Source organism: Doryrhamphus excisus, linkage group LG8 (assembly GCF_037039965.1).
Source record: "Doryrhamphus excisus strain RoL-2023G ecotype Guam linkage group LG8, RoL_Dexc_Guam_v1.1, whole genome shotgun sequence".
NCBI classification, from domain to species: domain Eukaryota; kingdom Metazoa; phylum Chordata; class Actinopteri; order Syngnathiformes; family Syngnathidae; genus Doryrhamphus; species Doryrhamphus excisus.
Genome location: NC_136364.1, coordinates 16,858,984 through 16,875,886, shown reverse-complemented (window position 1 = coordinate 16,875,886; position 16,903 = coordinate 16,858,984). Strand labels below are relative to the sequence as shown.

Here is a 16,903-nt window from a genome sequence, read left to right as displayed (position 1 = left end):
ATGTACTACAATGTGTGCACATTACATATGTAAGTGCTACATTTATTATTAATAGATGACAGCAATGCTTACAATTTTTAATGTGTTAAGTCTAAACCAGGTTTTTCTCCACCTGCCCCATTCAGTACCTTCAAGGGGCCTTTTTTCCCACCTCTAGAAATAACATCATGATCCAACTCACCTTCATAGAACAGTTAGGATATAACAAAAAACCTTGGATGTATCGTGGACCTGTGACTGGTCTTTCTAGGCGACATGGAACTGAGCTTCACAAAAACTGCTGCAATCACTTTATTCCTTTAAAAAAAAAAAAAAAAATTCCATCCTCCAGAAGGCAAAATAAAATCGGGAGTAGGTCCGCTGGGCTTCTCTAGAATCCAGAAGGTTGAATGTGATAAAGTGTGAAGAAGAAGAACAAATGAATATATTAACTGTAGGTACAATAGTCAATGCAAGGCACCACAGGAGAAGAAGAGACTCCATAGAAAGAAAAAAAAAAGTAAAATGTCAGTAAAAAGTCAGGGGATGAAATACTGAGGGGGTTGTTTGATGATGATGATGATGATGAGCGACGTATGACCGAACGAGTCCCATTATAGCGTTCATATTTTAAACTTCCTGCATCAGATGGGCTCCGGTTTCAGCTTTTCGGCCAGGAAGTCGCCAACAAACTGCTCCACGACCGCTGGCGTGATCTCCTCCACATCGCGTACGTACTTGGCCCGCGCCGACATGTCCAGTATGGTGAGTAGTGGTGCAGCCTCTGGTAGGTTCGTGTAATCCCGCAGTGAGTCGCTCATGTCGTCCTTGGGAAGAGAGACAATGAAGATGTTCAAAATAAGACCAGCAATGGAACAAAGAACCACCAGGTGGCGCTTATGTTATTTATTAATTCATTTTCTACCGTTTTTCCTTAGGAGGGGTGCTGGAGCCTATCCCAGCTGTCTTTCAGGCAAGACACCCTGGACTGGTGGCCAGCCAATCACAGGGCACATATAGACAAACAACCATTCACACTCACATTTACATCTATGAACAATTAGCCAATTAGCATAGCATGTTTTTGGAATGTGGGAGGAAACCGGAGTACCCGGAGAAAACCAACGCATGCACGGGGAGAACATGCAAACTCTACTAGGATTGAACTCGGGTCTTCTAGCTGTGAGGCCTGCATGCTAACCACTTGTGCGCCATGCAAAAAGTGCATTCATTCATTTTCTACCGCTTATCCTCACGAGGGTTGCGGGGTGGTGCTGGAGCCTATCCCAGCTGTCTTCGGTCAAGAGGCGGGGTACACCCTGGACTGGTGGCCAGCCAATCACAGGGCACATATAGACAAACAACCATTCACACTCACATTCATACAATACAATTTGGAGTCGCCAATTAACCTAGCATGTTTTTGGAATGTGGGAGGAAACCGGAGTACCCGGAGAAAACCCACGCATGCACGGGGAGAACACGCAGACTCCACACAGAGATGGCAGAGGGTGGAATTGAACCCTGGTCTCCTAGCTGTGAGGTCTGCGCGCTAACCACTGTGCCGCCCCGCTTATGTTATTTTGTTACGCAATGTTGTTCAAACTCTTTTTCTACCAACTCTCTCTGTCCTTGTGTCTGGGGTGTGAGGCAGCAGTGCACTTCTGCCTAGCAACAAGTGGCTGCCCCAGTACAGTATAACACAATTCACAAATGAATTGTGTTGATCTATCTACGGGCCACTAGGGGGCAGTAACTACCTTTACTATAACATACTTCCATGTGGAGAGACAGGTCATTAACCACAACATACACCACCTGGCATCTGTAAAGCTGAAAGTTACAGTAGAGTTAAAAAAAAATGTTGGAGGCTGCACGGAGGCCGTGTGGTTAGCTCGTAGACCTCACAGCTAAGAGACGTGGGTTCAATTCCACCCAAGGCCATCTCTGTGTGGAGTTTGCATGTTCCCCCCGTGCATGCGTGGGTTTTCTCCGGGTATTCCGGTTTCCTCCCACATTCCAAAAACATGCTAGGTTAATTAGCGACTCCAAATTGTCCATAGGTATGAATGTGAGTGTGAATGGTTGTTTGTCTATATGTGTCCTGTGATTGGCTGGCCACCAGTCCATATCATTGAGTGATATGATTACTCTAAGAAATACCAGGTACTCTCTGCAGTTGAGTAAATGCCTATTTTACTTGACTGACATGTGAAGGAATATATTCCTCTTTTTTTTCCCCCTTTGAGATGCTTTGTCCAAGGCCTCCAAGTCCCCTTTCACCCTTCAACATGCCGGGATTCCCGCTCCTTGTCGCTGAACTTCCAAGAATCTGTCACAGATTTTGTACAGGCAAGGCAGGTAGCTTTCAAACCAGCTTGAAAGATCTCATTAATTATTGAAGCTGAATAAGAAATGGCCGCTGCTTCTGCTGCGGGCACTCGCCTTATTGAAGAGATGCATTATTCCACTTACTTAAAAAAAAAAAAAAATCAAATGGTGTGTGGTAAAGGTCACACGGGTCAGTTACCGCCCGTGTCGCACGGCTCCTCGTGAGTGCGTGACCCGCCTCCCGCTCACAGCTAAGCTGTCTGGCTCAGACGCAAGGGTTGTGGAAGATTAAAGATCCGTTTCATATGGGAAACATTAAGTGGAAGAGGAGGCGGGTGTCTCGGAAAATAAAGCCTCTCGCGGTTGGGAATCCTCTCATGTTGATAGCGACACTATGGGTGGATTTCCTGTTTTAATAATCACACACTCACATACTCTTTGTAGTCTATGCTACCAGAAGGTCTGTAAATATTCTTGATGGATGAAACAAACCACACCCAAGGCTCTCGTGGTGCATTCAGGAAGACTGGAACATTTCAAACCTTCAATATGCCAGTTGACAAACTTCCTAATAGTGAAGTAAATATAATTGTAGTATATTTATATCCAGACCTCACAGTTAAGAAACCCCAAGTTCAATTCCACCCACGGCCATCTCTGTGTGGAATTTGCATGTGTGGTTTTTTTTTCCGGGTACTCCGGTTTCCTCCCACATTCCAAAAACATGCTAGGTTAATTGGCGACTCCCCCGCCTCTCGCCCGAAGACAACTGGGATAGGCTCCAGCACCCCCGCGACCCTCGTGATGATAAGCTCTAAAAAATGAATGAATGAATGCACTTTTTGCACGGCGGAAAGTGGTTAGCACGCAGGCCTCACAGCTAGAAGACCTGAGTTCAATTCCAGTGGAGTTAGCATGTTCTCCCTGTGCATGCGTGGGTTTTTTTTCCGGGTACTCCGGTTTCCTCCCACATTCCAAAAACATGCTAGGTTAATTGGCGACTCCAAATTGTCCATAGGTATGAATGTGAGTGTGAATGGTTGTTTGTCTATATGTGCCCTGTGATTGGCTGGCCACCAGTCCAGGGTGTACCCCGCCTCTTGCCCGAAAGACAGCTGGGATAGGCTCCAGCACCCCCCGCGACCCTTGTGAGGATAATCAGTAGAAAATGAATGAATGAATGAATGAATGACTGAATTTGTTTGTTCTGAATTCCCAGTTTTCTTGAACGCATCACTGAATAACTGGTGCTAGAGTGGGTACTGTTGCCTTAAAAGGTGTGTAAGCATCGATGGGGTCGACCACCTCCACTTTTCCCAACTAGAAACAGATGGACCATGATGAGTTACTGTTGGATTTTGGGAAATTCAACTTGATTGGCTCGTTATCCGAAAACTATCCCTCAGATTCCCGCCTCTTCACTGGGCTTGTGTAACAGAGAGGAAGCAGACAATACCGGAGTGATATGATGATATGAGAAGATAGCATCTATTTTTGTGGATTATCAACTTTTCTAACGGCCACCCTCATCCTGAGCTTCTTTCCGTCGGAAAACAAAACCAGATCCACAGAACGCTGCACTCCACAGCTGTGATCAGGTTTAGCTGACGTTTTTCCAGCTACAGCTGAGGGTCGGGCTGGGGCTGATTACTGATGCAATGTGGTATTTCACACACTGCCATGCACCAATAAAAAGCTGGCAAAGATATAGTATACCCCCCCCATGGAAGCAAGCCACAAGAACACCTGATGGACCTCTTTTTTTCCTGGGGAGTTCTGTATTTTTCAAAATCTTTGGGGTCGGAGTTTGTTTACTCATCTGCAGAAAGTACCAAAGCCTTAGTAGTAGTGATGGGACTTTAAAGAGGAGACTTTAAATGCATCTCAGCCTTGTAAATGTAACCACATGATGTTTCTTAAAGGGGATTATTATGCATTTTCCCACATTTATGAACTATAAATGTTGTTTTAATGTTGTATTCTCGTGTTAAACGATGCAAAAGCATCAAATAATATTCATTCATTTTCTACCACTTTTTCCTCACCAGGGTCACAGGGGGTGCTGGAGCCTATCCCAGCTGTCTTCGGGTGAGAGGCGGGGTACACCCTGGACTGGTGGCCAGCCAATCACAGGGCACATATAGACAAACAACCATTCACACTCACATTCATACCTATGGACAATTTGGAGCACCGTGCCGCCCGCGTCAGATAATAAGGTTTGTAAATTTGGAAGTGAAACCTGAAAGAAGTTTACTTGTTTTTACAGTTTTTTTCCAACACTCGACTTCCTTATATGGGCTGCAGACTGCTTGCACACTGTAAACTGAAACTATCTGGAAGTCCTCGGGAGTGCGACCAATCACAATGGAGTAGGCATGTCTAGAGGAGAGCTGGAATAAATTAAACAGACTGTTTGGTTCGAAGGGCGGCACAGCGGATGAGCGGTTAGCGCGCAGACCTCACAGCTAGGAGACAAGGGTTCAATTCCACCCTCTATGTGGAGTTTGCATGTTCTCCCCGTGCATGTGTGGGTTTTTTCTCCAGGTACTCCGGTTTCCTCCCACATTCCATAAACATGCTAGGTTAATTAGCGACTCCAAATTGTCCATAGGTATGAATGTGAGTGTGAATGGTTGTTTGTCTATATGTGCCCTGTGATTGGCTGGCCACCAGTCCAGGGTGTACCCCGCCTCTCGCCCAAAGACAGCTGGGATAGGCTGTAGCACCCCCGCGATAAGCGGTAGAAAATGAATGAATGAATGCACTTTTTGCACGGCGGACAAGTGATTAGCACGCAGACCTCACAGCTAGAAGACCCGAGTTCAATTCCAGTGGAGTGAGCATGTTCTCCCCGTGCATGCGTGGGTTTTCTCCGGGTACTCCGGTTTCCTCCCACATTCCAAAAACATGCTAGGTTAATTAGCAACTCCAAATTGTCCATAGGTATGAATGTGAGTGTGAATGGTTGTTTGTCTATATGTGCCCTGTGATTGGCCGGCGACCAGTCCAGGGTGTACCCCGCCTTGTGAGGATAAGCGGTAGAAAATGAATGAATGTTTGGGTCGGAAGCAGGAAGTCCATGGAAAGACAACAGAAAAAGATGCCGAAGCTACGCATGTTAGCATGTACCAATGTCACATGATCTGATGGTCATGCCAGATTGACCATCAAGCATTGTTTAAATGTTCTGCCATGCAACACCTTGAAATAACTAATTGAATTGTGCAAACATATCAAAGAAAAGACAATACATCTTTCATTGCAAGTTAACTTGGCACACAGCAGCTACGTACATCTGTGTCAGCGTGTTTCAGACAGCAAAGCGCTTCCTGTGTGAGCACAGCCTTTTGGGAACGCCATCATACTGCTTTCTCACAATGAAGGGAAGCCAACAGCCGACTTGGCACACTCCGTAGTACGAGTACGACACCACCAGCTGAAAACTCTGCTTTGAGCTTTCTGAGCCTTGCACAGGAAGTACGCTACGATATGAAAATAAAACGCAGTGATTCTGCAGTAAAATTAAAGCCATATTTCTGTGTGTAAAATATCTAACTTAGCCAATGTGACATTCCTGCTTGGCACCGAATTGCCTCTTATTTGTCAAGGACGTTTCAAGGCCTTGAACGTATACACTCAAGACCCAAGATCAAAACCTCGGAACCCGAGAAGGTGAAAAAGAACCAGGAGGAAGGGGGGGGCAGAGGTCGCTAATCTGGTAATTCTGCATGACACTGCTAATTTTAGCAGTTCCACAAAAGGTTGAGACAATTTGGGTAAGGAGGGTGAAATATAAGGGAGGGGGGGGGGTCCAAAATTCTCAGAGCGTTTATGACACTGTATCACTGTATCTCTTGAAACTAAGCATTTTAAAAGGTAGAATGTCTATTACAGGCTGCACGGTGGACAAGTGGTGAGCACGCAAGCCTCACAGCTAGTAGACCCGAGTTCAATTCCACTTTCCGGCATCTCTGCGTGTAGTTTGCATGTTCTCCACTGCTACCAGAAAGTCTGTAAATATTCTTGATGGATGAAACAAACCACACCCGAGGCTCTCATGGTGCATTCAGGAAGACTGGAACTGGAATATAATTGTGCTATATTTATATCCAGACGTCACAGCTAGGAGACCAGGGTTCAATTCCACCCTCGGCCATTTTCTGTGTGGACTTTACATGTTCTCCCCGTGCACGCGTGTGTTTTTTTTTTTTTTTTCCGGGTACTCCGGTTTCCTCCCACATTCCAAAAACACGCTAGGTTAATTGGCGACTCCCCCACCTCTCGCCCGAAGACAGGATAGGCTCAAGCACCCCTGCAACCCTCGTGAAGATAAGCGGTAGAAAATGAATGAATGCACTTTTTGCACGGCGACCAAGTGGTTAGCACGCAGGCCTCTCAGCTAGAAGACCCGAGTTCAATTCCAGTGGAGTTAGCATGTTCTCCCCATGCATGCGTGGGTTTTCTCCGGGTACTCCGGTTTCCTCCCACATTCCAAAAACATGCTAGGTTAATTAGCGACTCCAAATTGTCCATAGGTATGAATGTGAGTGTGAATGGTTGTTTGTCTATATGTGCCCTGTGATTGGCTGGCCACCAGTCCAGGGTGTACCCCGCCTCTCGCCCGAAAGACAGCTGGGATAGGCTCCAGCACCCCCCCATGACCCTCGTGAGGATAAGCGGTAGAAAATGAATGAATGAATGCACTTTTTGCACAGCGGACAAGTGATTAGCACGCAGACCTCACAGCTAGAAGACCCGAGTTCAATTCCAGTGGAGTTAGCATGTTCTCCCTGTGCATGCATTAATTAGCGACTCCAAATTGTCCATAGGTACTATGAATGTGAGTGTGAATGGTTGTTTGTCTATATGTGCCCTGTGATTGGCTGGCGACCAGTCCAGGGTGTACCCCGCCTCTCGCCCTAGTCTATTCCAGCTGTACTGGATGCTTTGATGCGATTATTGATGTCTTAAAAAGCCAAACATAAGTCAGTCCCGTTTCCTCATCCTTCCACCGCTACACTAACTGTGAATGTTTCACGCCAGTTTGAGCTTTGCAAGCTTTGTGACAAATACCAATCTCTTCGGGGGTGACGCTTCCAGTGGCTTATCTCACCTCTCCCGCCACAAAGAAGAGCAGCGGCGTCTCTTCCTCCTTGGCTTTGTACTTGGCCATAAGCTTCTCCGCTATGGGCTGGATCAGCTCCTTGGCCGGCTCCAGTTCGCCTTCCTCTTCGGCATCTTGAGTAAGCAGAAGAAAGAGATTACAGGAAAAAGTAAAGCGAGGAAAAAAAAACTAAGTGCCTTGAAGTGGATGGAGTGCAGGGATGAGAGAAACAGGAAGTATGGACGGAAAGCCTGCTTAGAGTTCGCTTTTCCATCTGACCTCAACACACATCAGGGGGGTGTCAAATGTAGCGGGTCTTAGCCAAATGCGCTGTATTTATGAGAAAACTTCTGAAAAGCCCTTAAACAAAATAGTTGATCCACCCACCATTTGAACATAGCTTTATTTATATGAAATGATATACATGATTAATTATTTGGTGGAAGGCAAAAGCTGGCTAACTAAACATTCATTCATTCATTCATTCATTTTCTACCGCTTTTTCCTCACGAGGGTCGCGGGGGGTGCTGGAGCCTATCCCAGCTGTTTTCAGGCGAGAGGCGGGGTACACCCTGGACTGGTGGCCAGCCAATCACAGGGCACATATAGACAAACAACCATTCACACTCACATTCATACCTATGGACAATTTGGAGTCGCTAATTAACCTAGCATGTTTTTGGAATGTGGGAGGAAACCGGAGTGCATGCACGGGGAGAACATGCAAACTCCACACAGAGATGGTTGAGGGTGGAATTGAACCACTCTGCTGCCTTGCAGGCCAATATAATATTCATTCATTCATTTTCTAGCTAAACATTCATCGGCAAATAAGACAGATCAATGGAGACAGACCCACAAACAGGACGAGGCAGGGTCCCTCGTGGAGCTGCGCCGCGTTCGACTCGCTGAGCTCCAGCACGGGCCGAGGGTGCCACGGGAAGAGGCGGCACTCTGGATCGTTTAGCACCTCCACCCGACCCTGTCGTGTGATCACGTGACCTTCTGTGTCCAACAGGATCAGGGTGGGGATACCTGGGGGAGACAGGACAGCATTGACGTTATGGTGTTAATGGTGTTTATCCATGGCACCTATAGCGACCGTGGGAATTGATCCCACTGGCACATTCCCTGCACATTTTTTAACCACTCGGGCCAGGGCTGCCCATGATCCCTGTGATCACAATCTGTCAGCCTTATCAGAAACAGACACGATCCAGGAGCACAGCGAGGGGGGGGGGGGTGTCGGTGCTGATCTTGTCTGCTCATGTGGACTGAAGGCATTGCAGGGGCCGTCATGAACTGCTGGGAGGGAAAGGAAGGGGGGTGGGGGGGTGCGGTGTTGACATCTCTATGCATTCCTTACATGCTTTGCAGGAAAGGCTTGCAGCCGGGTATTCCTTCTTTCATGGAGGGTAATAGCGGGAAGGCAAACAAAAACAAGAAAATGACACTGGTCTGCTTATTTTAAGTAATAGGTACTGAAGTCTAAGATACACAACAAAGTACTTGGTGGAAAAGTACTGGCTTGGTGGAAAAGTACTAGAATATTTATTAGCCCAGGAATAACACCATTACCTTGAATCCCATAAAGCCTGTTCAGTCGTGACCGTCGAGCCTCGTCCGAATATGGCACCGCCAGCCAGGGCATTTCGCTGAAGTACTGCTTGAAAGACTCCTCGGATCTACGGAGATAGGAACAGACATGGTCATGTGTATGTATATACGTATGTGTGTGTGTGTGTGGTAATAACTATAAAAGCAATCTTTACTCGCTAAATGTACTGCAAAAAAGGCCAGTAAGGATAATTCATAATGCCGCCTACAGAGAACATACTGACTCCTTATTTCTAAAATCACAAATACTTAAACTTGCTGATATAGTTAATCTTCAAAGAGCTAAAATAATGCATAAGGCTAAAAATAACCAATTAGCTAAAAATGTCATCCAATACTTCTCTACAAGAGAGGAGAAATATGATCTCAGGGAAGAACTACATTTGAAACACTTATATGCTAGGACTACGTTAAAAAGCCATAGCATTTCAGTATGTGGAATCAAACTATGGAATGGATTGAGTAAGGAACTCAAACAATGCACAACGATGAGCCAATTCAAGAAACAATACAAGCAGTTGATGTTTGCTAAATACAAGGATGAAGAGTCTTGAACCAGTCATGATGTGCTATATATATCACTATATTGACACTTACTATGGTACCCATTATGTCATTGGATGGTCATATCACCTCGTATTTTGGTACGTGACAAAAAAATAAAAATAAAAAATATATAAATAAATTATAAAAAATTATAAATATATAATATAATAACATATAATTCAATTTAATAATTTTAATAATTTAATAATTAAATAAAAAAAAAATATATGAAAACAATAAAAAATAAAAATAAATTAAATTATATTAGGAAAGCAGGAAGTGAACAAATGTAACAGTTACTGATTGTAAAAGTAGCAGATGGAGGGGTAGGATTTAATAAGCTTTGCTTCTTCCTACTCCTTTTGGACATGTGGAACTGTGAACTGATTATGTGATGCATTCAATTGTAATCTGATGCATGTTCAAATGAAATTCAACCATTACCATTACCATTACAAACACACTCCTGAGATCAAACATGCAGTATTTCCTACCTGTCAGCACTGACGAACACGATCTCAAACTTTTGACCCGACTCTTTCACGGTGCGGTAAGACTCCACCAAGACACGGGTCAAACTGCGGCACGGTGGGCACTGGGTAGGAAAAGACAAAAAAGTGGACAAATGATTGATTAATTGAAATGATTTAGTCACAATAGAGGTACGTATGTTAGCTGGTTTGCTAACATTATTGTCATGTTCCCTCCACAACACAGATTAAACCTGAAATTATTATGAATTATACATGTTATCATGAGTTTTAAATGTCCTCTGTCTCAAATATCAGTCATGATAAACTTTGCAATTGCATATTTCCGCCACTTGGTGGCGCAAACAAAAGTCCAGTTATTAACGCTAAGCCAATTCACTCTTGACAGTTTAACACTCGTGGATAGATCCCCTAACGTACATTGCCTGTGTGTGTAGTGTGTGTAGTATGTGTATCTACCCCACATATTTTTGTATATATGTCACTATGTCACAGAATATGAGTTTAAAATAAAAAAACAACAGTTTTCACTTCATCCCATCATGCACTTCGTCCAAGCAAAGCATTTCATTGGTTAATGCTGCGTCTGTACACCAGAGGGAGCCAGACAGAGGCTGACATAATAGCTGTTTTAAATTTGAATTGGTACTTACCTTGTATATTTCTTACCTAGCTTTTGAGTGTTAAGTTATTGTGTGACGATTTTAGCGTTTTTGTTTAATAAATGACACAGTGAGTCAGATTGTTATTCTCCTGCGATTTCCAAAAGATTGGCAAGCTCATTTTGAGTTTTTTTCACAGCTTGTGGTTGGCTCATGTCAAATAAAAGGCTGTCTGATCGTCACAGACCACTATGGGCCATTTTAAGATGTGGACATGTGAGGTTTATATACTTTAATTGATCCTGTCACAGTACACTGCATAGTAATAATAATTCAAACCACTATTATAAATGACGGGCGGCACGGCGGTCAAGTGGTTAGCGCGCAGACCTCACAGCAAGGAGACTAGGGTTCTACATATAGTAGGTAATCAATTATAAAAACTAAAATCACAATGGTTGTTGATTAATTGGATAATCGATTAATCATACATTCAGTGATTATTGCAGCTCAAATTGTTGCAGCATTTAGTTCAGTTCTCAATTTTGCGTTTTTAGTAGTGTAGTATATGTAGTATTCTGTAGTATTCTGTAGTATTCTGGTCACTAGTAGTGACATAAAACATTGCGTGGTGTGTCTTGGAATGGTAGAGTGGAAAAAAAAGTTCTCCTCCATTATGTGTGGAAGTGGTACATTTTTGGTTTGGAAGAAATACATTTCGGCAGTCGAGTGGTTAGCGCGCAGACCTCACAGCTAGGACACCAGGGTTCAATTCCACCCTCGGCCATCTCTGTGTGAAGTTTGCATGCTCTCCCCGTGCATGCGTGGGTTTTCTCCGGGTACTCCGGTTTCCTCCCACATTCCAAAAACATGCTAGGTTAATTGGCGACTCCAAATTGTCCATAGGTATGAATGTGAGTGTGAATGGTTGTTTGTCTATATGCGTCCTGTGATTGGCTGGCGACCAGTCCAGGGTGTCCCCCACCTCTCGCCCAAAGACAGCTGGGATAGGCTCCAGCACCCCCCGTGACCCACGTGAGGAAAAGCAGTAGAAAATGAATGAATGTTATAAATGACTGAAATTTGAATGTCTGTGATTTGTTTGGGTAGCTTGGGTTTATGTTTGCCGTTGTGTGCTGCAACTGGCTTTCCTTTGCAGCTGAAAGACAATAGCGTGATGTCATCGAGGGTGTCCATTAGCTTGAAAAGATGACCCTGATGTGCTGGTGAAAAAGGATGCCCGGTGATGGACTACCAGCGCCAACACAATAGAACCTCTTCCACCTTCCCTTATCGGTCTGAGCTCCCTTTTCCTGCTCTGCTGCCCTCCCCTCACGCCAAGGCCTCTGTGTTTTGACAGTGTTTTGGTTGGGAGGGCGAGGGGACGGGGTGGGGGGGGGTGACACAACACTCACCCAGTGTGCAGAGAAGTACACTCCGACATAGTGCCCCTCCAGAGAGCAGCTGTCTGTCGTCTGCGTGTTGTTCCTGAGCAGAGGCCCTGCCACCACTTCTGCAAATGGCTTCGGCCCCCATGGGAACTCCAGGCCTGCAGACAAGAAAATGGAAGGACAATATTAGCAAAAAGGAAGATACAAGTATACGCATCTGTAAGATGCTACATAAAAGATAGAACCAGACCCCCCCTTGCAGTCTGCTGAATGATTAACACTAAATTGTGAATTTGTTGTGGCAACTGGAGTTAAAGGGCAAAAACACAAATGCGGAAAAGAGGGATTTATGCTGCTTTCAAGGGTGCTGGTAGATTGAAAATCTCTGACTTAAAGCTTAAAATACAAAAAAAAAACATGGCTGACAACAGCAATAAGCAAGAATTGGATTTGTTTGTGAATAGATAATACATTTGAATGAATACTTTCAGATGTCAGTTTTATCTACAGAGATAAACAAGCTGAAGACTGCACATTTAAGTTGGGGTACGTCAATTTGACAAAAAAATAAATTCATAACAGCAATGATGATTATTTTTAGTGAAAATGGCACAAAACCTTTTATGATGTTTGGGACTCTCGTAACAGCAAACCGTGTGATTCCAGGGGTCACGGGGTCATTTTGATGACATTTGCAGCAGCTGCCTTGCCATGTATATCACGAGACACTGATCTCCAATAGAGCTTCCAATTTGTTGACTTTTTTTAAAAATTTGAATCTACCAGTGGGAACACAGCATCACCACTCCTCGGTTCATCCATATGACTATCTTCATCCTCATTTTCACCCGAAATATGCTGCGGAATTTGCTGGAAATCTTTATGGGATTGGAGCAACAACTGTGACTAGCCATGTATACATGGAGCCAAATATTCCAATTGCATTCGGTTTATTTGCTCAAACGGAAAGAATTTAACCTTTATTTATATATTTATTATATTATATATTATATATATTTATTTTATTACTTTATTATTTTATTTTCATTATTATTATGTTTTATTTATTTATTATTTAATTTTAAATTATATATATAATTTATATATAATTTAACCTCATTCCGAAAGAAAAGTGTCAATCCGAATGAATATATAATCTATATCAGTTCACAGTTCCACATGTCCAAAAGGAGTAGGAAGAAGCAAAGCTTATTAAGTCCTACCCCTCCATCTGGTACTTTTACAATCAGTAACTGTTACATTTGTTCACTTCCTGCTTTCCGAATTTTTTTTTTTTTAATTTGTAATTTTTTTTTAATATTTTTTGTCCCATACCAAAGTACGAGGTGATATGACCATACAATGACATAACATAATGTGTACCATAGTAACTGTCAATATAGTGATATGTAGTATTCATTGTTTTCGGAAAGGGAAAAACTCCTCATGTAAACATGGCTACTGACTTGACCTTCGATGGTCTTTTTGTGTTGCTATACTGGGACGGGGGGGGAGGCCAAATGAGAATCCCCTTAAGCTCACGTGATTGGGGGAAGCCCTGCCTGTCCGTGTGTTGGTTCATGGTTGTTTCACATGATTGTCACAGCCGTTTATAAACAGCCGTGACACAAAGTGAAGAGGAATCAGAGAAACATGTATCTGTTAGTCATGCCTGCGTAGTACACACCAGATGCAAAAATATGATTTAAACGAAGACTGAAAGCAACTCCTCTCACCCTCCTGCTCTCGTTCACGCTTTCATTTTCTTTTCACGGTGTCTTCATTGTTACCCCCGAGGACGAGAGAGAGAGTCGAGTTAAAAAGGGAGAAGAGGGGGGGGGGCGAGGTAATCTTAAATAAAAGCCGGCTGTATGGCGGGTTCATAATGGCGTCTTTATACGAGCCTGGTTGTCTGGGGCTTCATTAGGAGGGGAATGACATGTCTGCACCGTGACTGGCACAGCCTTCTATTGTTGCCCTGATTGTAAATGGCCACTCCATCTTTACACTGGAGGCTAGTCTATCACCACTCAAGTCAGCCTTTTCATCCACATAGAAACGCAGAGGGGGGTCCGGATCATTCCTCCAGCCCTCCCTGCTTCCACGTACTGACAACTTTTATCTGCATGTTTCTTTTTTTTTGACAGTTCCGAAATATTAATGAAGTAACTATCATGAATGTAATTGCTTTACAGTAGTGGTGTGTCTGTCATGAACGAACGGGTCAAAAGAACGAGGTCACCACCCCTGAAATACCCGTTCAGTCCATTCAGTTGCAAGTGCTTTTTTTGATTGGCAGTTCACCATTCCTTTTGCAGGGCGTGCTTGCCTGTCTTATACGGGTGTGGGTGGGGTCAGCTGACTGAAAGACAGAGACCGAGAGATTGACCCGGTCTAATTGTATCGCCGGACCAGGGAGCTGAGGCGCTCGGATCTGGAGAGGGCTGTCATAATACTTCAGATTTCAATGTACGTCATCACGTGTTGTTGCGCTGTTGAGTAGGAACGAACATGAACACGATTGAACGGACTGACTCGACACGGCTGACCGGGTCTATGCACAGGAGGAAATCACAGGCTAACAACCAATTGACCGAAATGAACGGATCATTTTACTGAATGAACCGGATCCCGGTTCACTGAAATGAACGTTTTTTCGTTGTGCGATAGCTTGTCAAACTTGTCAATCCATTGGAAATTGCAGGTCATTACTTTATATAACGTTCTGACTCACGCTGTCATCCGTCAAATAATGCTAAAATCATCACAAAGTAACCTAACACTAAAAAGCTAGGTAAGAAATATACAATGCAAGTACCAATAAGAGTTTAAAATAAAAAAACAACAGTTGTTTTCACTTCATCACAAGCAAAGCATTTCATTGGCTAATACTGCGTCTGTACACCAGAGGGAGCCAGACGGAGGCTGACATAATAGCTGTTTTAAACTTGCATTGGTACTTGCCTTGTTTATTTCTTACCTAGCTTTTGAGTGTTAAGTTATTGTGTGATGATTTTAGCATTCTTTGATAAATGACACCGTGAGTCAGATTGTTATTCTGAGTAATGACCTCCTGCGATTTCCAAAGGATTGCCAAGCTCATTTTGAGTTTTTTTTCATAGCTTGTGGTTGGCTCCTGTCAAATAAAAGGCTGTCTGATCCTCACAGACCATTTTATGATGTGGACATGTGCGGTTTATATATGTACAAATATGTTTTTTTGCTTACAGGAAACTGAAAAACAAAATGACAGGCAGGAAACGTTGTGAAAACTATGATGGTAGCGGGTAGTAATGCGTCTTTCTTTACTTGTATTGCATATTGCAGTATTTGTCTTATTTGCATAAACAATGGTTATTTGTCAAATATATCCTGCGGTATCACAGTAAAAGAAGCATAATGTGTTCATTAAGTGACAGTTTGAGGGAAGAAGTGCTGCCTTTATCGGTATCGGTTGATATCGGAATCTATAATGCAGAGCTATGCAATCTCGGATATAAAATATCAGTAAGGGAGCCGATATTAAGCGTCTTTGGTTTTGAGAGTGTTTTTGTAATTGGAGGTTTGTGTATGATCTTGCTGAGAGCCAAATCATGGCAGTAATGCAGCTGGAGATTTATATCCTGTCGACCAACAAGCTACTTTGCAAGTGCAGTTAATGAATCATGCAAATAGCGCTGCAGGCTTTTGCTGGCTTTCATTAGCAAGACAGTGAAACTTGTCAGAGACGCTGTTAGTGTGTGTGGGGGGGCTGAGGGGAGGGGGGAGGAAGGTTGTAGTGCACTTCTGTCCTGTTATTAGGCTGCAGTTCTCCCCCTACATGACTGACTAATCACTTTTTATTCAATTCTTAGCGAAGCAAGCATGTGGGCTGGCGTAATTACTCTACACTTGACAGCACAGACATAAAAAGTAAGGAGACATGCAGTGCAAAATTATGAGTAATTATGTGTGTTATGTTAAAGTGTGCTAATTACTGTGGATTTGCTGTATATTTAGTCTTTTTACGTACTAGTTTTTCTTCACTCAATAGACATTCTTTGGTTTTAGTGACTTATGTTCGGCTTATGATGTTGTAGCTCAGAAGTGTGAGGTTAGTGGGTACACATAAATCAGTGGGATTTGTGTGTGTGTGTGTGTGTGTGTGTGTTTGTGGGTCACCTTTAGGGTCGTCTCTAACCACCAGTAAACCATTCCGACACACCACCTTCCCTGTGGATGTATCCACAAACACCAGGGACGGGATACTGGTGACCTTGTACTTGTTCCACAGCTTCATCTGCAGAAAGGAAAAATGGATAGGAAAAAGGGAATGAGGCAAAATGTTTGACTTTGACTTAGTAGTTAGACTTACTACTACTTACTACTAAGTCGTTGACTTATAGTTGTCGGGTGCATGGTCTACAAAAGGCAAACAATTGCCAGGGTCAAATAATATTAGCAGGGTATCACAGCGGTCGAGTGGTTTAGCGTGCAGACCTCACAGCTAAGAGACCAGGGTTCAATTCCACCCTTGGCCATCTCTGTGTGGAGGCAAAGTATATTGAAAGTATATTGAAACAATTGCAGTATATGTAGTATTCTGGTCACTAGTAGTGACATAAAATATTGAGACATTACATTACATTACATTGCCTTAACACTGCATGAAGTCAACCATGGCGTGTCTGAAATGGTAGAGTGGGAAAAAAAGTTCTCCTCAATTCTGTGTGGAAGTGGTACATTTTTGGTTTAGAAGAAATAAATTTGGCTGCACAGTGAACGAGTGGTTAGCGCGCAGACCTCACAGCTAGGACACCAGGGTTCAATTCCGCCCTCGGCCCTCTCTGTGTGGAGTTT

At 43.5% G+C, this 16,903-nt stretch overlaps 1 protein-coding gene across 1 annotated transcript in view; it reads right to left on the bottom strand.

Annotated features, from left to right (window-relative positions):
• Nucleotides 1-309: 309 nt before the first annotated feature.
• The window catches only part of nxn (nucleoredoxin), a 52,783-nt gene continuing 36,189 nt past the window's right edge, over nucleotides 310-16,903 (bottom strand). Inside the window, exons 2-8 of the mRNA XM_058080445.2 lie at nucleotides 16,226-16,343; nucleotides 12,089-12,222; nucleotides 10,075-10,175; nucleotides 8,996-9,102; nucleotides 8,273-8,452; nucleotides 7,427-7,551; nucleotides 310-806 (exon numbers count right to left, since the gene is read on the bottom strand). Coding sequence (XP_057936428.1) covers nucleotides 624-806; nucleotides 7,427-7,551; nucleotides 8,273-8,452; nucleotides 8,996-9,102; nucleotides 10,075-10,175; nucleotides 12,089-12,222; nucleotides 16,226-16,343 — 948 coding nt within the window. The 3' untranslated portion in view covers nucleotides 310-623. The remainder of the gene's footprint in view (nucleotides 807-7,426; nucleotides 7,552-8,272; nucleotides 8,453-8,995; nucleotides 9,103-10,074; nucleotides 10,176-12,088; nucleotides 12,223-16,225; nucleotides 16,344-16,903) is intronic.